The sequence below is a fragment of the Salmo trutta genome, chromosome 13 (assembly GCF_901001165.1).
Source record: "Salmo trutta chromosome 13, fSalTru1.1, whole genome shotgun sequence".
Taxonomy (NCBI): domain Eukaryota; kingdom Metazoa; phylum Chordata; class Actinopteri; order Salmoniformes; family Salmonidae; genus Salmo; species Salmo trutta.
The window spans coordinates 59355633-59380761 of record NC_042969.1 but is presented as its reverse complement, the minus strand read 5'-3'; the positions used below and the strand labels follow the sequence as shown (position 1 = coordinate 59380761).

General features: G+C 42.2%; 1 protein-coding gene across 2 annotated transcripts; it reads right to left on the bottom strand.

Annotated features, from left to right (window-relative positions):
- Nucleotides 1–245: 245 nt before the first annotated feature.
- Nucleotides 246–20598, bottom strand: LOC115206202 (alpha-2-macroglobulin). Of its 2 annotated transcripts, none has more exons than XM_029772886.1 (36): nucleotides 20448–20598; nucleotides 18122–18305; nucleotides 17469–17625; nucleotides 17287–17339; nucleotides 17001–17021; nucleotides 16663–16831; nucleotides 16501–16585; nucleotides 16228–16342; nucleotides 16014–16122; nucleotides 15822–15931; nucleotides 15469–15636; nucleotides 15067–15303; nucleotides 14752–14815; nucleotides 14346–14491; nucleotides 13323–13472; nucleotides 12615–12827; nucleotides 12287–12380; nucleotides 11868–11991; nucleotides 11412–11637; nucleotides 9389–9515; nucleotides 8709–8830; nucleotides 8135–8186; nucleotides 7922–8005; nucleotides 7462–7638; nucleotides 6950–7031; nucleotides 6503–6659; nucleotides 5848–5922; nucleotides 4298–4463; nucleotides 4027–4223; nucleotides 3538–3753; nucleotides 3202–3320; nucleotides 2714–2804; nucleotides 2420–2488; nucleotides 2108–2213; nucleotides 933–978; nucleotides 246–763 (listed from the first exon to the last, which is right to left on the bottom strand). In XM_029772886.1, the coding sequence occupies exons 1-36, from the start codon at nucleotides 20528–20530 to the stop codon at nucleotides 760–762; spliced, it is 4398 nt and encodes a 1465-aa protein (XP_029628746.1). In that variant the 5' UTR covers nucleotides 20531–20598; the 3' UTR covers nucleotides 246–759. The 2 variants fall into 2 exon arrangements, with proteins under 2 accessions (XP_029628746.1, XP_029628747.1); XM_029772887.1 differs by having other exon boundaries at nucleotides 12299–12380.
- Between the last annotated feature and the right edge of the window lie 4531 nt (nucleotides 20599–25129).

The window sequence follows — 25129 nt, the reverse complement described above, 5'->3', positions numbered from 1 at the left end:
TGGTAGCTTGACATTGTAAAGGATTCAGACATGCTACATTATCACCATCTGAATAGCTTTAGAGAAGACTATGCTGTGTTTGAACATGTAAACCTGTTTAGGTTTGTGAAATTGAGTTGCATCTTTTTCTGGTTAACCTGCCTGAGGTACTGTAAACCATGTCACTCAAGTATCAGAAAATACCTTAATATATTTGCCCCACACTGAAATGGGTGTAACCAAATGTTCAGCATTGGCCAGAGGTAGTGTTAGAAAAAGGTTTTACTGTAAAATGTCATTTACTCATTCAACCAGTATTGTACAAAAAGCCATTTCAACAGAAGTCTAATGGTCAGAATACACTTCAGTTAACAGTATGCCACACTCAATATGCTCCCATCTGACACACCGTTATGTATAGATTATATCTATTAAAACAGATGTTACGGAGACTGGTTTTATTAACATTTAAATTTGCAGTAGAAACATTAATAACTTTTTGCATAACGAGCTCACAATCACTTTAATAGCAGGATTACAACAGAAGTCAAAGTAACAAAGAGTTACGATTTTACCTTAAGGCCCATCTATTAAATGACATTAACATTGTAAGTGAACACAACTTAAACAGATTACAAGTTGGTCAATGTGTAAGCACCAAATAAATGGAGGGGTTCTACGAGCTCTGCCTAAAAAATTAAATGGTACTTCCTAAAAAGGAAAGCAATTAGTTGAGCCCAGGTCCAGTCAGCGTGATTGGCTCTCACACGTCATTGACTGTCACCTGTGAAAATGACAAACATCAATAGAATATTCCCTGCTTTGCCTAGGATTTTACTCCCTCTGAAAACAGTAAACATACATGGTCATCTAAATTTGTCAGTGAAGCTCATTTCACAAACTGAAGTATGCGAAATGTAGGTTTGGTTATAGAAAGGCTGTTATGTACTTACTCACTCTCCGCACATGGGGAGCTGTATTCACTCACAGCTTCATCACCTGAGAACAGAAAAGAGGTCAGTTCCTTTCTAATGATAACTACTTCCCTGTCAATCTTTAAACTCCCACTGCAGGGGTGAACCAATGGGCCCATACTGGCGATGGCTTGTTTCCTTCTTCAAGGAACCAGAGCTTTGTACATAACCTTGACGGGTATGCCAGTGGCAAATATTTCAGAGAATGGGGTGGTTTGGAAACTGGTATTCCATTAGAGAAAGAAAAAATATATCATGTTTTCAGGACCCCGTCTTTCAAAGATTATTTGTAAAAATCCAAATACCCTCAGATATACATTGTAAAGGGTTTGAACATGCACCTGTGGAACGGTTGTTAATACACTTAAACAGTAGGCAATTCAGGTCACAGTTATGACAACTTAGGACACTAAAGAGGCCTTTCTACCAACTCTGAAAAACACCAAGAGAAAGATGCCCAGGGTCCCTGCTCATCTGCGTGAACGTGCCTTAGGCATGCTGCAAGGAGGCATGACTGCAGATGTGGCCAAGGCAATAAATTGCAATGTCTGTACTGTGAGACGCAGCGGCCAGCTGATAGTCCTCGCAGTGGCAGACCACGTGTAACACCTGTACAGGATGGCGGCACCAACTGCCCAAGTTACACCAGGAACGCACAACCCCTCCCATTAGTGCTCAGACTGTCCTCAATAGGCTGGACTGAGGTCTTGTAGGCCTGTTGTAAGGCAGGTCCTCACCGGCAACAACGTCGCCTACGGGCGAAAACCAGCGCAATTAAGTCCTACACAACCAGGTGAGGGGAGGTCCTTACTAATCAGTGACCTTAATTCAAGCAACCAAAAACTCGCACTCGGCCCTCGAATGAGTTTGACACAAGGTCTAATATGTAGTTGTGAGTGTTATTCTTTTTCTATTTGAGAAAAGTACCAGTTTTTCCATAAACCCTTGGGGAGCACAATGTTTCTGCGCATGAAGTCACGTTTAAGGCTGCAGAATTATAGGAAACTTAAATACCCTGGTATTCCATAAATCCTGGTTGGAGGATTCTGGATATCCTGCTTATCCTCCAGTTGGGATTTTGGGAAAAGCACAGAATTTATTGAAAGTTCTTGGCAACCCTACACATTTCACTGTGTGTTAGATGGAATTCTTACTTGTCTGGTAGTAGTCATACACTTTCACCACAGCTGGTTTCAGATTCCTCACAGGCACATCCTCCTCTATGGCCAGGCTGTACGTCTTCGTTTCCTTCTGCTTGAGCTGGAAGAAAAGGAATAATACAGTTGACATTGCAGTTCAATGTTATAGATTCACATAGTGTTACTGTATAAAACAGCCACTACAGTCTTACTTTGATGTTACCGTTCAAGTTAAATCCAGTGTGTAGATGCAAATGAGACCACATCCAACTAGGTTCTGTAACTGATAAAGACAGCCCCGTTTAGATGCAACATTCATGTTCCTACCCCATCTAGGTAGATGACGACATGTCCTTCCTCCAGGTCAACTCGTTTGACAGTGGGGTCATTTTTCAACTGGAAAAACAGAACACAGGATAAGATAGTGTCATAGACAGTACAACTGATACGTTCAAAGGACAACTACTGGCATTGACAAAACGATAATACTTACCATTAGAACAGATGCCATTATCATTTTATACATTAATCCTCAAGGGGATTATACTTAGTGTCAGGAGTGTTCCCCAAACTGGTAAAACTCCTGGCCCTGATTAAACTGAGGTTCTCTTATTGACTCACAGGCCTGAGGGAGGACTTGTCCAGGACAAAGCCGGAGAGAAGCTTGACATTGATGATCACCATGTTGGTCTCCTCTCGCCGACCATTGTACCTGTCAGTCACAGTCAGATGAAGGAGGATATTATCTTAAAAAGGTGCAACTACGCAGAAGTCGCTCCGCCATTTCCTGATTGCTAAAATTCTACTAGTTAGCTTAATTTAAGTTTGTGACAAAACAAGAAACTCATCAAAACCGCTTGGAAATCTTTTATTTTCTGCTGTTCAAAACCGAAAGTAAAAGCTGCAAAAACTATACTTAATGGGAAGCATAAAAATAGATCTAACACTTGCTGTCAATGAGGATGACAGATCTATAACTCATATTTCTATGTGAATTTGGTCAGGTCGCCCAAAAAGTTATAGTGCAGCTTTAAAGATGCATCTACACACTGGTGGTTCAGTCATTGTTTTCAGCTGCTATTTCAAGGGTAAAAGGAATACCACTGTACCTGACATCCACAGACACTATCAGAGATTTCTTGGTGCCGTTACATTTCCCAAGCGTCTGTGTTGAGATGTTGAAAGCAGAGAAGTCAGGAGGAGGGGGAATATTGTAGTGCATGGCGATCTGAAAAGACAGACGATACTATTGAGATGCATGAAATCAAACCACACACACACACATTTCAATGTACAGTAGCACACATGCATTACGATTAATGCTGAAATTCTAGGGTTGAAACGTTCGTTTTTTTGCAACAGTGTGCTCTACTGAACATCAAACCAGATACTCAGTACATGCAGTACTGAGAGGCAGCAAAGGGAAAAAACAACTGGAGCCTGACCTGCACAAAGACGCAGCTCTTGCCCTGTGCCTTGATGTTATAGTCCCCAGGAACCTCCCCCAGCTGCTTCTCCTGATAGAGCAGCCTGTTGTTCTGATTCACAGTAAACTCCATCTTCAGGCCTCCGGCCGAGCTCACACTGACTGTACTGGCGCCCTCTGGACTGAAGGTGGCAGCACCGTACTTGGCCAGGGCCTGCAGTGCTACCACTGTGTCCTGGTGACGGGGGAAGAGAGAAGTACTGTTGCTAAAACAAATCCTGATCCACTATAGCTTGGGTATGATGGAGAGAATCAATAAAATGAAGCACAACAAGTCAAGGAAATCCATGTGTTATGAAATGATTGTAAGGCTTTAGTACAATGTCCAATTTACTACATTTCATATAACAAATAAGGATTTGGTGTGATCCATGTACTAACAGTAGGAGCGATTGGCAGATGAGTTGCTAGAGTGAATGAATGTATGTCTACCAGACCAATAAAGTACCTGTGTTGAGGCAAAGCCTCCGTAGGGGTTCTGCTGCTGGGCTAGCCAGCGGACGATGCCAGTGGAGTAGTCCAGCCCAAAGCCTGGCATGGTGGGACCGGAAAGCAGCGCCAGCAGCACATAGGATGTCATCTCCACCTCCAGAGAGTCCGTCTTCGACCCAGAAGCCTCTGCTCTCTCCCAGTGACGATTGCCACCTGTGGTAATTGTCAGTTTCCCAGCAGTCAGACAGAACGGTAGAGAGACATTTTCACTAAGAGACAAGACATACCTGAGGTAGCAGCTATCTTGTCCAGGTGGGTGATGAGCTTGGCCCTCATGTCCTGGTTTTGGGCCAGGGTGAAGGTGTAGGACAGCAGGGCCATGGTGTAGGTGTTGTCCAGCTGGTCAGACACTGCTGCCTTCAGACACACCAGACTCTTCTCCACCATGGGGTCCTGACACACCCACATACAAGAGCATTGTGTTTATTATGCACCAAACAGAGGAACACTGAAACTGGGAGGGATTATCTGGACCAATAAGAAACATGCACATTTTCAGTTGCAAAATGTTCATGGGTTTTCCATTGCGCTCCCTAATGAATACAACCCAGACCTTTAATACGAGTACCGAATAACGTTAGCAATATAAATAAATTAACTAGTGTATATACTGTGTACAGTGAGAGATTGAGAAGAGTTGGACAAACACATGCATATAAAAATAATGCATTTTCTCCCATTCCTCTCAACCTCTGTCAGGTTGGATGGGGAGTGATGCTGCACAGCTATTTTCAGGTCTCTCCAGAGGCAAAACAGTCTCAGGTCCTGAGCAGGTTCTCATCAAGGATCGCTGTACTTTGCTCCGTTCATCTTTGCCTTGATCCTGACTAGTCTCCCAGTCCCTGCTACTGAAAAACACCCCCATAGCATGCTGCCACCACCATGCTTTACTGTAGGGATGTTGCCAGGTTCCCTCCAGATGTGGCCATTGACATTCAGGCAAAAGAGTTCAAGCTTGGTTTCATCACACCAGAGAATCTTGTTTCTCATGGTCTGAGAGTCTTTAGGTGCCTTTTGGCAAACCCTAAGTGGGCTGTCATGTGCCTTTTACTGAGTGGCTTCCGTCTGGCACTCTACCATAAAGACCTGATTGGTGGAGTGCTGCAGAGATGGTTGTCCTTCTGGAAGGTTCTCCCATCACCACAGGAACTACAGAACTGACCGTAGGGTTCTTGGCTTTTGCTCTGGCATGCACTGTCAACTGTGGGACCATATATATATATATACACACACACACACACACACACACAGGTGTGCGCCTTTCCAAATCAAGTCCAATCAAGTGGACTCCAATTAAGTTGTATAAACACCTCAAGGATGATCAATGGAAACAGGATGCACCTGAGCTCAATTTCAAGTCTCATTGCAGAAGATCTGAATACTTACATAAGGAATCTGTTTTTTATTCAATACATTTGCAAACATTCCTAAAAACCTGTTTTCGCTTTGTCATTATGGTGTGTAGATCACTGAGGATTTTTAACATTTTATTAATCCATTTTAGAATAAGGCTGTAACATAACAAAATGTTGAAAATGTCAAGGGGTCTGAATAGTTTCCCAGAAGGAACTGTATATTGGGATGCTGTTTATTAGAATACATGGCAAGTGAGGCGTTCTGTGGGTGACATCGTCTTATTTAGAATTGTGTTGTAGTTCGACGGCTAAGCAGAAATATCCACTAGGGACGTTCACGTTTTGATAAAATCACCAAATGTGACCTTGTTTATCAATAACATTTTAAAAATACTTGGATATGGAAAGAGGTGATAACTCACAGAAGTGTTGCCATCCAGCTCCAGCAGTGCAGCGGTGATGTAGGCAGTGAGCGACACTTCATCCCCGACCCCTCCCTATGACAACAAAGGATGCCAGTAAACGTCATCCAACATCATACAGTACTCCAAGGTGTTACAGAGTTTCAAAGTCACACTGATATCAGGTAAAAACATTGCAGTGTTTAAAACAACATTCACATGATAATGGTGCACAAAGATAAAGAACTGGGGGGAAATAACTAAGAGTACTGTTTAGGAGATGCATAAAAGCTGTCGGGACTAGTCAGACTGAGGTCCCTTTAGGGAGGTGGTGTGTAATCAGGACTGGCAAAAACATGCTTGGGATTCTTGTTGTGCTCAGTATGTGCTCCGTCGGGGCACACGTGGGGTCCTAAGGTCCTCCTAACAGTACATTTTCCTACAAGTCAGTGCAATATGAGGTATGTAAAGTACTCATACTTGATGTTAGACTAAGTCTTTTGTTTGTTAGTCATCTAGGATTTTATGCAGACTCCACCATTGCACTCCAAATAGAACGGGAAACTTGCACCAGAACCTCCTGCTGAATCTCTGCCCTTAACGTTACCTTTGCACATTTGGTGGCAGCAGTAGGATACTCATCCTCTTATTACCCACTGAGCTCTGACTCCTTTACCTTCATGCCGTTATGGAAGAGTTTCCCCACTGACGCGATGCAGCCATCCGTCTGCTGGTGACTGGCCAACCAGGCCTTGGCCTGGGCAATGTGGGCGGGGTCCACAAAGATGTAGGGCTTGGCCCCTCCAAAGGACTTCATCACAAAGGAGGTGAGCCTGAGAGGACACAGGTCAGATGTCACTGGAGTTACAGACTAGATGTGGTGAGCCTTGCCTAAACTACAGATCATAGACTCTAGATAACAGTAGCCATACTGTATGTGCTGAAGCCAACTATATTTGCCATAGCACATACTAGTATGGATTTGAGACCGTCACATTCCTACCTCGATTACATGCTGCGACCCCCTATAATCTAATGTGATTTTCATGACTTAAAAAAAAGGTAAATTGAGGAATAATCTAAGAGAAGGTATTATGACTGTGTGGACTTCAATTGAACGGACCACGTGTTTCCAGAATCATCGCTCTTCCCAAAGGCACTGTAGGAGCCATCGTCATGCTTGTAGTTGAGCTCCCTCTGGTAGCCTGCAACACAAATGGCCAAATGAAGAAAGACTCTCCTTCTAGGGACTTGTACTGTATGTGGAAGGTGACGTTAACTGGTTCAGTGCCAAATATATACACAACAGGTTGTTGCTAGTCAGAGGAGAGATGCACACAGGATCAGACAGCACAAACTGTCAGACAGTGTTGATCTTTGCAGAGTCCTGTTCAATCACAGCTCATTATTTAAAAAGTACAAGGCTTACTGCAAATTCTCTTGTCATATCCCATTCTATGCATTAAGTTAAGCAATAGTCTTCAGAATAGATAGCGGTCGATTTCACCAGGGTTATGTCCAGTAGGGAGACTAACCTTTTTATTGAGTAAAACGGGGAGTGCAGGCTGTAACTGAACATGTCTGATAATAATTGCAACATGTTGTGCCTTAATGAACTGGACCCAGCTCACTCACCACTGTCTAGGAAGCCTGTGGCCCTGGTCTGGATCTCCATGGTGAGCTGCCTGGTGCTTTGCAGGTAGTTGAGGATGTAGATATTGGGAGCAAACAGCACCATGTTCTGCTCTCCACAGCCATAAGGCATCTGCAACAGGCTGTCCAGGTTCTTCATGGCCCGACCCATCAGGTCGCCTGGTGAACGAGACCAACCATTGAGACAATCGCAGTGGATATTCGACCAGCAGAGCCCCGTTTCTTACCTTAACCCTAAAAATAACCAATGCTTATCCTGATCTTCACCCATAACCTTAAGGCAATCATAGATCTGCAGGTGGAATATCCACATATAGAGGGATGAAAAATTCTTGCCTACATTTCATCTGCACCAAAATGGAAAACATATCCTGAAAATGTTATAAGACTTTTAAAAAAATGAGTAGGTGTGAACTCAGCAAAACAGATGGATAATTCTCACCCAGTACTGAGAGGGAGGCCTTGGCAGAGCCCTCCACAAACACCTCAGGCAGCTTCAGAGAGATGTCCTTCTCCACCGGGCCCTCTGGTGACGCGAGACAGAAACCAGAGAGTGACTTGATAACCAATTAAAAAGTATCTGTCATCTAAACCAAAACAAATGCACTTCAACTTAATTATGAGAAAGTATGACTGATAGACGTCAGTAGATTACCTGCAGGGCAGAGCAGAGCATTGTGGCTGACCGTCTCCTGGGTTCCCTCGGCCTGAGAGGGAAAGTGTAACAGCACCAACATACATTTTTAAAAACAGTAATGACGACAACTCAAGTTAATTCTACCATAGAATTTATATGGTAACCACTTAAAGGTACATTTCACTCCAAAATCAAACATTTAAAACCTGAAACGTAGACCAATGTTAAGATAAGTCTACATCCCAGACCATCTGTTGTGTAGGTCCAGCTATACAGCTAAATCTAAAATGAATATAAAAGATATGCACCAAGTAATTCCCAGATGTAATTCTTTATTAAAAATATATATACACACACACACACACACACACACACTTACTTTCAATTTATTAGGCATGGGCTGGAGTCTAACTGCATTTGGGCTTGAAACACCAAACCATGTTGGTCTCCTCTCATCAAAATATGCAACATACAATAGCAGGGGATATAGATTCTACTGTATTCACCCTTGACCTAGTGTTACTGAAAACCCAGCTCTCTAATTAAATGTGGGAGAAAAACAGTGGACTTGCTATACAGGACAGACACTCACCTCTACCAGCAGTGTTTGCACAACGGTGTCAATGCGTCCTTTCTCTGGCACCGTGGCCACCTCGTTGCCGCAGAACTTCTTAGTTGTCAACGCCTCGGCGCTCACTTTCACGCGCACCTCCCCTATAGTTCAGTCCAGGGAAACATTAACATTCTAGTCTATACCAGTCACCCATCAACCTGCCCTTCCATCAGCTTGCTTCCTTTTACCCACTCCACCTCCAGCCTCTGTCACTCATGTACCCTGGCTCAACTGTTCCCTCCTTTGTGCCATCCCTCGTTTCCTCTCTCCTCCTTGGTCCCTCCCTCCATTTCTCTGATAGGGGTTATCAGTGGCTGAGGTAGATCTTTGAGCATGTCATATATATTCGAGGAATTTGTGTATCAGATAAATCATTTCATTTACGGAAATGTCAGTCTAATGAGAGCTGTGTGAAGTCAACAAACCTGTCTTAATACACTACAGGAGCATCACTGCTTCCAAATCACTCCCTACCCTTCACTATTTGCATATTTGAAAGGTGTGGATGGGTATAAGCAGTGTAGTGGAGCTTCTACCATATTTCTAACACCTTACAGATCTGCAAGCAGCAAAGGGTTAGGGGGCAAGGGCCTAGGGAGTAAATGTGGAGTCTACCGCAAGAGCCTTGTGAGAGATTGACAGAGTACTGCATGGCTCACCTAAAGCAGTTGGGGTGAGGATCCACTTGAAGGTCCTGCTCTCTTCAGCACACAGACACAGGGTGTACTGGCAGCCGTCACATGGCCTGGCTGTGAACTGGTTCGACTCAGCTAGAGTCACCTTCACCTAGGAGAAACACATGGGTCAATTGCAACTCTTTACTAGATTTCTCAAAAACGTCAGAGCGTCTAGATTGTTCCCCAAAGATTAGCAAAAATAAAAGCCATGGGTTTCTTTCTATTTTCTACAATAGTGACAACTATGAAATAACGTGTTAAAATATATTTAGATTCTTCAAAGTAACCACCCTTTGCCTTGATGACAGCTTTGCACACTCTTGGCATTCGCTCAACCAGCTTCATGAGTAATGCTTTTCCAACAGTCTTGAAGGGTTCCCACATATGCTGAGCACTAGTTGGCTGCTTTTCCTTCACTCTGCGGTCCAACTCATTCCAAACCATCTCAATTGGGTTGAGGTCAGGTCATCTGACGCAGCACCATCACTCTCCTTCTTGGTCAAATAGCCCTTACACAGCCTGGAGGTGTGTTGAGTCATTGTCCGGTTGAAAAACAAATCATCCTCCCACTAAGTGCAAACCAGATGGGATGGCGTATTGCTGCAGAATGCTGTGGTAGCCATGCTGGTTAAGTGTGCCTTCAATTCTAAATAAATCAGTGTCACCAGCAAAGCACCCCCACACTTCACGGTAGGAACCACACATGCGGAGATCCGTTCACCTACTCTGCGTCTCACAAAGACACGGCGGTTGGAACCAAACATCTCAAATTTCGACTCAGACCAAAGGATAGATTCACTGGTCTAATGCACATTGCTTGTTTTTCTTGGCCAAGTCTCTTCTTATTGGTGTCCTTTAGTAGTGGTTTCTTTGCAGCAATTCAACCATGAAGGCCTGATTCACGCAGTCTCCTCTGAACAGGTGATGTGTCTTACTTGAACTCTGAAGCTTTATTTGGCCTGCAATTCCTGAGGCTGATAACTAATACATCTTCTGCAGCAGAGGTAAGTCTGGGTCTTCCTTTCCTGTGGCGGTCCTCATGAGAGCCAGTTATCATAGTGCTTGATGGTTTTTGCAACTGCACACGGAAGAAACTTTCCAATGTCCTTGTTTTTGAAAGAGCGCATTTTGTCCATTAAAATATCAAATTGATCAGCAATACAGTATAGACATTGTTAATGTCTAGCTGGAAACGGCTGATTTTTTACAGAATATCTACGTAAGCCCATTATCAGCAACCATCACTCCTGTGTTCCAATAGCACGTTGTGTTACCTAATCCAAGTTTCACTTTAAAAGGCTAATTGATCATTAGAAAACCCTTTTGCAATTATGTTAGCACAGCTGATAACTGTTGTGCTGATAAAACTGGCAATAAATCTGGCCTTCTTTAGAATCAGCATTTGTGGGTTTGATTACAGGCAGAAACAAAGAACTTCGTTCTGAAACTCGTCAGTCTATTCAATGCGAGAAATTGCCAAGAAACTGAAGATCTCATACAAACAAACGCAGTGTACTACTCCCTTCACAGAACAGCGCAAACTAGCTCTAACCAGAATAGAAAGGAGTGGGAGGCCCCGGTGCACAACTAAGCAAGAGTACAAGTACATTAGTGTGTCGAGTTTGAGAAATAGACACCTCACAAGTCCTCAACTGGCAGCTTAATTAAATAGAATCCGCAAAACACCAGTCTTAACGTCAACAGTGAAGAGGTGACTCCGGGATGCTGGCCTTCTAGGCAGAGGTGCAAAGAAAAAGCCATATCTCAGACTGGCCAATAAAAATAACAGATTAAGATGGGCAAAAGAACAGACACTGGACAGAGGAACTCTGCCTAGAAGGCCAGCATCCCGGAGTCAATGCTGTTAAATTATCTGCCCCCCCCCCCCGACCATTTGCTCCAACACAAATTGGCCTGCAGCTGAATCGCGTTGCCTACCCCTGGTCTACCCAAATGAAGTGGGACTGGAGAGGTAAAGAAAGAGACAACACTGGGGGGGACTTACCATGATACACTTGGAGAGGTAGTTGAACACTGTGGCCTTGAGTGTGAACACCTCCCCCCGGATGACAGAGTAGGGCAGCGTCAGGCTCACAAAGAAGGGTTGGAAGGCAGTGAGGCCAGTGTTGGGAGCCAGGCCAAAACCCACTGGGGAAGTACAGAACGCCCCTGCAGCCCACTCAGTGATGGTGTCTGGGACAGTCTTCTCAACATTCACTTTTCCTGTATGTCTGGTAGTGGTGAAAAGGGTGCAATAAAAACGAAATACATTAAAGCACATGATTTATGGTCAATTCAATAGCGGACTAGGTGATTTATTATTATTTTTTTAAATCGACCCCTAGGACAAAGACATGCCTGTGGTTTCAGTATTGCCATATTAGTAGGCATTGTCAGCCCAGAACCCCATGGAAAGGGATGCGTGGTGGACTACAAATATGGCGTCTGTCACAATGCTTACCCCACAGGAACCAGGTCCCAGATCCAGGTCTCAGGGAAGTACGTGCGGACGGTCTCTTTAGGCTTGTCAGAGGCTCCAGGGGTTGGTGCGCTCTCCTCTTTAGGCATCATGTTCATGGGACGAACTGTAAATAGAAACAAATCCTTCATTAGCATATCAAATCAAAGTTTATTGGTCACATACAGATTTGCAGGCGTTATGGCAGGTGCAGCGAAATGCTGGCGTTACTAGCTCCAACAATACAAATAAAGGATTAAGAACAAACAATCCAAGTAGATATTAGAGTGGGAATATAAATGGTGTGTATAGACAGAATATAATTTGGAAAATAAAAAAATATTAAGATGAGCCATGTTGAGAACACAGTATGATCATTCACAGTGAGTAAACAGTATATGGTGACCATTCAATGACTATACCTTCCATCATACCATTTTGTTTCATTGGAAAGTATGTGTTACAGTTGTAAGGTTTTTTCACGTCAGAGTTGGTCAGGATCTTGATTCCAACTTCCTAAAATGAAAAGTACAAGCAATAGAACAGTGTCAGCGTGTAAAGGTCATATCATACCTGGATTTCAGTTTGGGGTATTGGTTGAATCAATTTAAAACGCATCTTTTTACTGATTTCTGAAAACTCACTTCAGAGACAGCATTCTGTTTTAATTAATTCAGTGTCTACTTTACAAAGATTCTTACATATACATTTTCCATATTCCAAACAGACAAACTTATTTGAGTCTCATACTTTAAAGATGCTGTAGACATCGTTTTTGTCGTTGCTGGGGCCAAACCAGAATGAGCGTTTCCCCCAATCAGGTACTACCAACTCCTCGACCGGTTTTGGTTCGGGTGGAAGGATCATCTCTTCAAATCTTGGAGGATATCGAAGGCATGGGTAGGGGTCTTCTACTCTGTATGAATATCCAGACAACTTCTGAACAGGCAGCTGACTGAAGACCTGCGGAGAAGTAATATACACCTCTAGTAATACTGACTTTAAAAGCCGCAGCATCTTGACAGTCAGAGCGTGGTCAGAGGTTATAGGGTCAGTGCATTGGATAACACCTAGGTTAAATGCATATAGACAATACTTGATCTGCACTCGAGTTAGTGGCACAACAGAACCAACAAAATAGTCCCACAAGTAAAAACTTCTAAACTTTAAGTATCAGACAGCGGTTAATATATGGTTAGAGGAAGCTGAAAGTGAGCCAAATCCCATCTTGAAAAACACAGGTGCACAAAAATAATGCCAAAGGAGATGTGTGATCATGGTTAGGCTTCAGCTTAGTGTGGTGAGTCAATGGTTAGTAAGTGAATGTGATGGGCTGTGTCCTGTCCCAAATGGCACCCTATGTAGTGCACTATTTTTGATCAGACCCCAATGAGGCCCTGGTTAAAAGTAGTGCACTACATAGGGAGCCATTTGGGACGCGGGCCATGGAGAACGTACAGAGTCCAGGCTGAGCTCCTGTTCAGGCTGCAGCAGCAGCACACTCTGGTCGATGGCCCTGAGAGAACACAGAGACCCTGGGTGGGCCTGGAGGCTCAGAGAGGTCTTCTCCCCTGGCAACTCCTGGAGGGACGAGAACTTCAGGGACACCTGGAGAGGAGAAAAGCGGGAGACATCACAGCTATGTTTAAATATATCTATACTAGCATACATGTCCAACGCATTGGTTCATTTCAAGTACAGAGCGCACAATATAATAATGCTAGTACTGTGTAGAGCAGGGGTCTCCAACAGGTCGACCACAAGCTACCAGTAGGTCGCAGCCCACCTAGGAGTAGCTCGCCAAACAATTCTGAAAGTACATGCAATTCTCACGTGTTCCACAGCAAACACCGTAAGCTCTCAGCTACTATGAAAGCAACGCAACATTGACATCCCAGCCCCGGTTAGCCACTATTGGCATAAAAAGCCAAACCTAACAATGTCTGCCAATTCATACCATGAATATTACCCCAGTCGGTCTGTGCGGTGTGCATGTTTGCCTATCACTCAGTGTGTAACCAGTTGATGTGATAACCAGCTTGTGGGTTGGCAGAAATATTTCCCCCCCCAAAAACTCAATTGTTGACTGCAAAGTAGGCTTACCTGGCAGAAGCATATCATGAGTAAGTGTATCTGTGGGGCTTGCGCCACAAAAGCCTCAGCTTAGATATTCAACACACTTTTTATGCTGAGGTCTACTAACAGCTGTCATTATGGAGCAGCCCAAACTGAGCCATTGCTCTGAGGGTGACCACAACCACTGACTCATCAACACCACCACTGAGCACGCAACAACTGACCGCTGACCACATCTAGACAGAAACACACCCAACGGATTTATGATGATCCAAAAGGTGCAGTTGAAGGATTTCATATCATAGTCTGATGCAAAGTCATTTTGGAAATTGATCGTAGTGCATGTAGCCCCGATATTACATTTTGACATATCACATAGCTGGCGAAAGACACCTAGTTGCCTACCTTGTTTTTTAGGCAGAGTTGAATGGGGAAGTCTTGGCTATCTGCTACTGCCTCCCCATTAGGCAACACGGTGTACACCACCACCTGGGCAAAAGGGGTCAGCTCAGGCATCCGCTGCAGCGAGAGCATCAGCTCCCCTTGGTTAACTGAAATAAGAGATGGACATTAGCTCACCATAAGCCACCAATACGGACATAGTGTTCAGTGACTAGTCTATGAAATATACTCTGCAGTAACAGCTTGTTTTGAAGATGTAATCTGGATGATTGAATCCTGTCGTGACAGCTTTTTATCCCATGCCAGTTTAATGCCATTAGGCCTTTTCCCAGGAGGAATGTTCTCTAATCAAGTGGTGTTCCTAAAATTCCAGCTAGCATTCGGGAGAATCCAAGACCACTTTATTTACCTTTTCTTTCTTTAATGATCACAGGAAGACGGCCGTGCTGCTGAATGCTGCCTCTAGATATAACCTGGGACATAAGAGACAGCCAGGTGGCAGCGTCAACATTAATAACCAGAGAAAAGTTCCTGGCCAAAACCTGGAGATCTGCTAGCAAATATAGTACTGTGCATCACCCATGATGAAATATTCAACTGGAAGTCAAGTACTGTATGGTTTTCCCAAACCATTCTAAAAATATTTTCTTACAACACAATCAAATACCCCAAATCTTGTGGAATTGGACAAATTATTTTGAGTGAAACATCCCTTTAACCTTACCAGATAGAAAAAGTCCAGGGTCGTCTGTCCCCTTTTCAGCTCCACCCCGTGGATGATGTAGCGAGCAAGAACAATACCGTCCTTCTCACAGGAGAACTTCCCTTCGCCCTGCATTATCTTCACAAAGCTCTTGCTCTTGGAATAAAATTTCCACGCGAAATGGTAAGCAGATGTATATAGAGGACTACGCACACCCTGTTCGTACAGATAATCCTCCATAACCTTTTGATAACGAGCCTGGTTCAAGAAACACAAAAAATGTATGAAAAATAAGAAGTTGTAGTAACCTTGGAGAATACACCAGGAGAAATGAATGATCTCACTCAGAACAAACTGAATATTTACAGTAAACAATACCATTAAATATTTAATAGGGGAACCCATGAGCGAGTGACCACTGACCGACAGAGAGACAGAATCAGAAGTCCATAGAGAAGTGTCTAGAGAGAAAGAAGCAATGCCCTTGCTGTCTGTGGTGAGAGTCCAGTTCTCAGATTGGCCACCGTTTTGTAGGAAGAGATACACAGGCTCATTGGGAACGGGAGTAGAGTCTGGACCGGTCACCTTGATCTGAAAACACAGGAGAGGATGACTGCAGACATCCAATATACTAAATGTACACTCCCATTGCATACAAGATATGAAAAGCATGGTTTAGATGCTCCAAATGATATGTTAACATTCAGCACAACTTCATTCAAAGACATTTCTCTGCAGTGTTAAAAAAAACATTTGTTAACATAGTTTGTCCTCACCTTCCCCTCATACGCAATTCCTGGTTTATATGCTTGGGGCACATCCTCAAAACTGACCGTTATGATGACATTGGTGAAGCTTGCCTTGCCACTACCTTTAAGGATGACCCCTGGAGAGAACACAGGCAATGGTCAGAGGTTAACAGTTCAGCATGTAAACACCTCTACGTTCAAGATAAGGTTCTCTCCTACCAGTTCCATATTCCTCCATCTCAGTCTCCACTTCGAAGTCCCCAAAAGATTCCCGTAGACGGAACCGGGTCAAGTCGATCATTTGGGTTGCACAACCAGTTTTGTCAGTCTAGGGTGAATGAGTACAGTTGTAGGTCAGCTTAGCTCAGCTACAAAAACCTCAACAGTGAGTGTTCTTCGTCAAAGAATTTGGCATAACAATAAAAACACTTACTTTGATAACATACACCTCGCAGATATTACTAGAATCATATAACCAGTGATATTGAACAGCAATTCTGCAAACCGTCGCAGTGACAGACCCCACCACTGGTTTTCCATAAGTGTATCTAGAAATAAAGTCACCAGAAGACAATTAACTGTTCCAAAATAGTAGAAACAGCTTTGAACATAAGCAAGTATCTATAAAGTACAGTCTATGCAATACACAAATGAAGGCTTAATTCTCTGTCCATACAGTTTCCCAGTTTACATCTTATGCACTTACTTGCCACAAACTCTCAGCGTTGCTCGTTTGTCCAGAATAGTGATTGTTTGGGGTAGATAGACTTTGACCTCATATTTGGGTAAAACTGTAAAAAATGCATATCAATATTATTTCCTCATTGTCTGTTGAACTACACCATGTAAAAACGGTAGATTTTCTCACCATATTCTTTGATGTCAAAGTTTTGGGAGGATTGCTCTCCCTTCTCATTCCATGCAGTGATGATGTAACTTCCTTGCGTTGCCTCTGCGGACATGGGGTGGGACAGGTCCAGAATTCCACTCACTGTTGACTGGTTCAACCACTGAGCAATGCGGTTGGAGTTCGGGTCCTGTATTCAGATTCATAATAGGTTGAAGGAAGGTATTTTGTTATAGAGACAGGCATTGTATAAATTCATGCCACAGAACATATTGGCAGGTAATATTTTTGAAGGGAGATCATGTCATTATTATATACAGCTTTGGTTTTTAGTTGCAATGGATTTGAATGAGTCTCACCTGAAGCTCCACTGTTAGATACTAGAAAAGAGAAACAAAATATTTGTGCATTTGGCCCAAAAAAACATTTTCAAACTTTATTATTTCCCAAAATTGTTTTTACAGTAGACCTCGTGTCAAAATTGTATTAAAATATTAATTTCACCACTTCCCAAAACAGTTTCTACAGTACAGGCATCTTTATCTACAGAGTTGCAGTACAGAGCAAATTAACTCTGACCACGTTTGCCAAGCCAGCTACACACAGTCTGTGTCTCACCCAGACAACACTGAAAGAGTAACTTACCATCTGATTGAATGACAAGAAACTGGCATCCAGCGAAACGATTCGGAACTTGACTGGAAAAGCGGTAGAAACATTTCCATCCTCCATTTCAGTAATGACCTTTCCTCAAGCTTATGGCCTCACAAATATACTTTAAAGTATGCATAAACATTCCAGTGTTCATCAAAGATGATGATATCTACCTGTCTGTCCAGGTTTGTAGACTGGTTTGTCTGTCTGGAAAATGGTGAGGAATCTTTTAGGCTTGATAAGGATCTTGGTCATTTTACTCATCTCGTCCTTCCTCCCCTTGATGCTGACATTGACAGTGGCCACACTGTCAGCCGTCACTGGGGGTACCTACAATATGAAGAACGGAAGCTTGTTAGACTTTCTATAATCCTCTAGCTCCTAACCAAAGTACAGCTCTCTGACTGAGTAGCTTGAGAACATAGGGCTTTTTGTTAAGTGGTAGATGGCAAAGTATGATTAATGTAACTGCTATTGCCTTTCATAGGTTGGATCATTTTCCATACAACACCCAGCCTGTAATCCAAGTTGAATTCCACAAAACATGATTGACTACTCAGAATAAAACAATGAAGTGTTGAATGAATGTGCATAGCTAGCTTGAGTCTACGGTAGAGAATGACCAGTACTAGTTTCCATAGTATTATAGAAGATCCTGATCTATAGCGCATCAAATCGTTGTGGAACTTTGCAGTTAGAAATGTCATACATAGAGCTGGCTTGATACTTTACATGTCAGAGAGGCATGTTGGTTCTACATGAAATATTTATATCAGAGCATTCCACAACGTTGTAGCATGCTGAACGCAGCCCAGTTGCAGCTGACCTGGAAGGAGATGCAGCGATAGAAGTCCTGTGTTACGTCTTCCTCCAGTAGAATGGTGCTGCTGCCACCCTCCAGCTCCAGCGACACCTTCAACGACAGAGGCTCTGTGGCTTGGTGGACCTGAGCACAAAGTTTCTCTGTGGTCCCTCCTACCAGCTCCGAGCTGACCGTCACCAGGTAAATCCTAAAAGGGGAATGAGTCAGCATGAATGCAGCTGTGGTAATAATACTTAATAAGTGGCAGTGTACTCAAACAGCTCTTTAGTTCCTTTGTAGTCTACTGACTTTTTAAAGTTGGGGACAAAGTGACCTTAATTGTCTCTGGCTATGTGCCCCACTCAGAGTCCAATTGATTGTGTTTTGGAGAGTGTAGGAATGGATACCAATGAGTTGTTTTGATGGACTGTCAACCATGTCTTGGGGATGATTAAACAGAGGGAAATCAGACCAATACAGTGCATTCGTATTCAGACCCCTTGACTTTGTCCACATTTCTTTACGTTGGACTTACTCTAAAATGGCTTAAATAAAATGTTTTCCCTCAATCTAATTGAATTTACCACAGGTAGTAGACTCCAATCAAGTTGTAGAAACAACTCAAGGATGATCAATGGAAACAGGATGCACTTGAGCTCAATTGCGAGTCATTTATTAATTTATTTAACTAGGCAAGTCAGTTAAGAACAAATTCTTATTTACAATGACGGCCTACCGGGGAACAGTTTAGTGGCCCAGCCAGAGCCCTGACTTGAACCCGATCGATGATCAGAGGAGAGACCTGAAAATAGCTGTGAAGAGATGCTCCCCATCCAACCTGAAAGAGCTTGAGAGGATCTGCAGAGAATGGGAGAAACTCCCCAAATACAGGTGTGCCAAGATTGTAGCGTCATACCCAAGAAGACACGAGGCTGTAATCACTGCCAAAGGTGCTTCAACAAAGTACTGAGTCTGAATACTTACAGTTGAAGTCAGAAGATGACATACACCTTAGACAAATACTTTTAAACTCAGTTTCACAATTCCTGACATTTAATCCTAGTAAAAAGTCCCTGTCTTAGGTCAGTTAAGATCACCACTATTTTAAGAGAATGTGAAATGTCAGAATAATAGTAGAGAGAGAAACAGTTATTTCAGCTTTTATTTCTTTCATCACATTCCCAGTGGATCACAAGTTGAAATCCACTCAATTAGTATTTGGTAGCACTGCCATCAAATTGTTTAACTTGGGCAAATGTTTTAGGTCGCCTTCCACAATAAGTTGGGTGAATTTTGGCCCATTCCTCCTGACAGAGGCTGGTGTAACTGAGTCAGGTTCGTAGGCCTCCTTGCTCGCACATGCTTTTCCCAGTTACGCTGACACATTTTCTATAGGATTGAGGTCAGAGCTTTGTGATGGCCACTCCAATACCTTGACTTTGTTGTCCTTAAGCCATTTTGCCACAACCTCCAATTGACTCAAATTATGTCAATTAGCCTATCAGAAGCATCTAAAGCCATGACATCATTTTCTGGAATTTTCCAACCTGTTTAAAGGCACAGTCAACTAAGTGTATGTAAACGTCTGACCCACTGGAATTGTGATATGGTGATTTAAAAGTGAAATAATGTCTGTAAACAATTGTTGGAAAAATGACTTGTGTCATGCACAAAGTAGATGTCCTAACCAACTTGCCAAAACTATAGTTTGTTAACAAGAAATATGTGGAGTGGTTGAAAAACCAAGTCAATGACTAAACTTCAACTGTATGTAACATGTGAGCGTTCTCTTTTTAATACATTTGCAAACATTAAAAATAAAATATATATTTTTTAAAAACAGGTTTTGCTGTGTCATTATGGGGGGTACTGTGTCTAGCTTGATATTTTTTTTATTAACTCAATTTTAGAATAAGGCTGTAACTTAACATTTGTTAAAAGTCAAGGGGTCTGAATACCAAAAATCTATAGTTCTATTTGCCAGCATGTCTCATAACAAATGAAAAGCCTCACATGCAGAGAGATAGAGATACTGCATGTATAACAGTGATGTCCTGTGGCCTTACCACTCTTTTGTATTATTATTCACAAATAGAGACAATTGCAAGCGTCTTTTCAGTTATCAGTGCAGTGAGCTTATAAAATATTGTATTATATTTAATATGATTATAACTAAAATAATTATATTGTTCAGGTGGGCTATTCTACACCTGCATAGCGTGCAGAATTCGGGGTATAATTAATTCCTACATTTGAAGTCTGTTGCATCCAGCCAGACATGTAAATACAAATAGCTGATTGTGTGTTTAATCTACTGCTTTCTACATCAAATGTGTTGTAGCGTACTTACGATTTGAAGGTGCGCGATGTCGCGGTTTGTATAATCACTGATGTGCTCAATACAAAGAAAAGTAAGTTGAGAGCCATGGCCATAGCTTCGGTACACAGCCGGTCTTCCTCCGCACTTGGAAATGCTCCCTTCTCTTCCTTGTCCAGGGAGATTGTCAGGAAAGTTGCACAAACGGTGCTATATATACCCAAATGCACCCTCCTGTGTCACTCCCTTCCAAATTGTTTGGAACACTGCAGCCACCTCCCGTTTCCTCCCAACTCCCGCTGAAGTCCTCAACTAGTCACAGCCCCCCGACCAATGGGATGGTCAGAATGATGATGAAATCACCTCAGGCTATTTTGGCGGGAACACCTGAGAGAAGAACCTATGTAGCCTGGCTAACCTGTCGACTTAGTCCACCTGTCAATTTAGCCATTATTCATGTGAAAAGCCACCATAGCCTACAGCTTTCTGCTTTGACTGAAAAATACAACATATTAGCTCACCCATAGCATAATTATTTCCCATTGTGTCAGCACTATGTTAATATCAACAGCCAAATATTGTCATCTAATCTAACAGTAAACCTAGTGGATTAATATACAACAAGAGTAATTTGAAACAATGGCAATTGTATGCTCCAATGCAGGGGGATTGTGCCTCTTGCTATTCTCAGTGGTGTAACGTACTTAAGTAATACTCTCAAGTATTTTTACTTAAATAGTTTTTTGGGGTATCTGTACTTTACTTTACTCTTGATATTTTTGACAACTTTTACTTCACAACATTCCTAAAGAAACGTATGTACTTTTACTCCATACATTTTCCCTGACACCCAAAAGTACAGATTACAGTTTGAATGCTTAGCAGGACAGGACAATTGTCGAATTCACACACTTATCAAGAGAAGATCCCTGTTCATCCCATACTGCCTCTGATATGGCGGACTCACTAAACACATGCTTCGTCTGTAAATGATGTACGTAAATTTAAAAAACAAGAAAATGATGCTGTCTGGTTTGCTTTATATAAGGAATTTGAAATCATTTATACTCGTACTTTTACTTTTGATACTTAAGTATATTTTAGCAATTACACTTACTTTTAATAGTTAAGTATATTTAAAACCAAATACTTTTAACCTTTTACTCCAGTAGTATTTTACTGAGTGACTTTCACTTTACTATTCATTTTCTATTAAGATATCTTTACTTTGACTCAAGTATGACAACTGGGTACTTTTTCCACCACTGGTTATTCTAAACAATTGATTCTGGGTGCTGAAATTAGCCACATGTCAATGTGAACAGTCGTTATGCCATTACAATGTGGATATCAGGCCCCATGTTCCCCCAGGAATGAAGAGAAGTAAGTTAATATTGTGAATATCATGGAGAGAGTTTTGCATAGTCCAACCATGGCTGATATAAATAACATGAAGATAGTGAATCTAAAAAAATGACATTTCCTAAAGAAAATATGTATGCTTGCTAGTCTTGAAGTATTATGATTTAGTTTAGTTTACTAGGATCCCCATTAGCTGCTGCGCATGCAGTAGCCACTCTTACTGGGATCCACACAAAATACAGTCACATGTGAAATGTATTAGCACCCTTGATAAAGATGAGCAAAAAAGACTATAAAATAAATAATAAACACTGAGCTATAATGTATGCTCAATTGTTTTTCTGAGAAAAATATTTACTTTAACAGGTATTGTTTTTTAAATCTCAAAAAGATAGGTGTGGCCAGTCCTTGCATCCATAGCTCTGTGTATGGATGCAGAGAAGTTCTCAACTAGTCGCTGCCTTCTGACCAATGTGACGGTCAGAATGACGACCAAAATTCCACAGGCAATTTTTTTTACACAGCTTGGCGGGAACACTTGAGAGAAGAAATACCTGTTTAGCCTGGCTAACCTGTTGATTTAGCCCACCTGTCGATTTAGACATTAGCCATGAAAAAGCCGCGATAGCCTACTGCTATGTGCTTGGATGGATAAAATGCAACATATTAGCACACCAATAGCATATTTATTTCCCATTGTGTGAGCAGGAAATATCCTTTTCTAGTTTCACTATCTCCATATTATTTATATCAGCCATGGTTGACCTATGCAAAACTCTCTCCATTATATCCACATTACTGACTGACTATCAACAGCCAAATATTGTCATCAAATTTAACAGTAAACCTAGTGGATCAATATACAACAACCAGTGTAATTTCATACAATGGCAATTGTATGCTCCAATGCAGGGGGATTGGGCCTCTTGTTATTCTAAACATTTGGTTCTGGGTGCCGAGATTAGCCTCAGCAAACCAAAATGTGTTGTTAGGAATAATGTGGATAGTTCCTTCAGGAACTAAGAAGATTAAGTAAATAATGTGGATGTCATGTAGAGAGTTTTGCATAGGCCAACCATGGCTGATATAAATTATATGAAGACATTGTGAAACTAGAAACGCTGTATGCTTTCTAGTCTCATACATCAACTATTACATTTTTTCCCCCTTTATTTTTGTTAAATATATAGGCATTTTCAACATAATACAAACCTGTGTGGCAGCCATTCTATCACGGAGAGCAAAAAGCCTCTCCTCATTTCTGTCTCTATGCACCTGCCTCTGCCCCCTGGCTCTCCCTCTAGCCCTGCTAGTCAGACTGCCATCATCAATTTTGCCCAACGCAACCTGTGCATACAATGAATGACGTTAGCTAGATGTCCTGCTATGTGGAATACTTTCTTACAAACATTGGCTATTACTAGCTGTAGCTGCAATTGTGTCAAACTAGCTTTGGTTTAGCAAACGTTAGCAAGGGAACCGACAGAACACATCACGGAAAATCAAAAAGTTGGTTCAGAGTTCGTTTTGATATTTCAATCTGCGTGTCCTGATTGCGTCTGGTGTGGGTTTGACAAAATCAACATGCGCACGATGGCGCGCGAGCGGTCTGGTCAGCATGTTAGCGTTGCAAAATAAATTGACACATACATTTTATTCAATCATTGCACCCACACTGCTCTCGAGCGTCTGCATTAGTAGTTTCACAGTTCCAGGCAAGAACACATTCTTGACCAGGTATGGACATCACATTACCAGTTGAACAACATTCAAGAACACACTATAGGCCAGGAATGGTGGTTGCATTACCAGTTTCACACTGTCGTGACGTTGTATTAGTTAATGTGACGACTGTTGCTCATCGAATGATTAACGGTTTATAATTACGTGATTAAATGAATTAAGCAATGAATCAAGCAATTATTAACTCATTAACCTGGGGCACCATGGGAACATTGTTTTGATTGAGTTTCTATTTCCCAAATTAACTCAAAGGATATCAGAATATCGATTACAACAGTCGCTAAATTAATCAATTTCCTCTACAGTCTCATAATCTGAAAATCGTATAATCCGGGAATCTGCACGGACCCGGGCTTTACCACTGAATTTACCACACCAATCTTAGTTGATTATTTATTTACTAGCAAGCTAAAATGATGATAAAAATGCACATACACAAAACACAGTCTAGCTATCGATTAGGACTTAGTATAACGGGCCAACACACTATGGCGCTTGTTACCCAAAATGGGGATTTTAAAGAGAGAGAAATAAAGGAAGTACACGAGAGAAATATACATTTGGGTTCATTTGTCAGCCATGCTTATTTAAAATTAGCCTTGCCCCGAACTGCCGCTCTTATGGGTCAGAATATAATGGTGTAATTACGTGTTGGAGTTCTCAGGTGGGAAGCTCCGCGTGGGTCGTTTAGGCTTCTAAATGACGAAGTTCTCCGGCGCAACTCTCTGGTTGTCCTCACGATGTCAGTGTCCTTCTTGGCTAAGTGGTCTGATCCTCACCCTTGATCGGAAAGGGGTCTTCTGAGGACAGACAGCTCTGTAGCTCAGAGCTCACAGCTTCGGCTCGAATGGTGTCGATACCACGATTCAATGGAGAGTGGAGGCTGGGTAGTTCGGCTTGAATTCACCCGCTTAGACACAGCTACTCGTCCGTAGCTCGTGTAGAAAAATATTTCTTTGTCTTCAACCTTGTGTTTCCTTTTGGGGTTCGTCGACTTTGTTAGACCTTGGCTGCAGCTTGGGGTCAATAGTCTACTATGTTAATTCTTCACTCTCCTGTCTTATACCCTCGGGTCAGAAGTGGGTGTAACAGCCTTTAGGGCAATTCTCTGGGCGGACCAAGTAAAGGGGGCAAGGCTTAGATTTGGCTAAAAATCCGATTTTAGACACTAACTTCACATTTCATCTTTATCAAAACATTCTGTTTGATTTGGATATTTTCCAAACAGCGTACAATGTATAAACATCAGGCATATACTGGGAAAACTCTTAAAGGTACAATGTTTTCATAATAACGTCATCTCTTAACCTTTAAAAACAAATACAAAAGTTACATACATTTTAATATTCCACTTTTCGTCATAACCACCATTGTGGCTGACGGAAACCATTGTTCCAAAGTCCCTTTATTGCATGTTTAATGTTCTGAGGCCAGTTCTCCATTGTTAGGACAAAGGAATTTCTCTGTATTATGGGCATGAGGTGTCATAAAACCCCCACATCTTCAGACCCCTAGATCTCTCCTCCTCTGTTGGGGGTTTGGGAGATAATCTGTAGGGTGGTGGTCTCCTGTACCCTGACCTGATCAGGACAGTCATGACAGTCCCCCTC

Coding starts and splice junctions, on each gene's coding strand:
- LOC115206202 (XM_029772886.1), bottom strand. CDS start 20,530: ATGGCCATGGCTCTCAACTTACTTTTCTTTGTATTGAGCACATCAGTG. Junction 11,992..12,286: donor ACAAAATGGTATGATGGAAG/GTATAGTCATTG, acceptor TTCTATTTACAG/TTCGTCCCATGAACATGATG. Junction 2,489..2,713: donor ACAAGTCCTCCCTCAGGCCT/GTGAGTCAATAA, acceptor CTGTTTTTCCAG/TTGAAAAATGACCCCACTGT.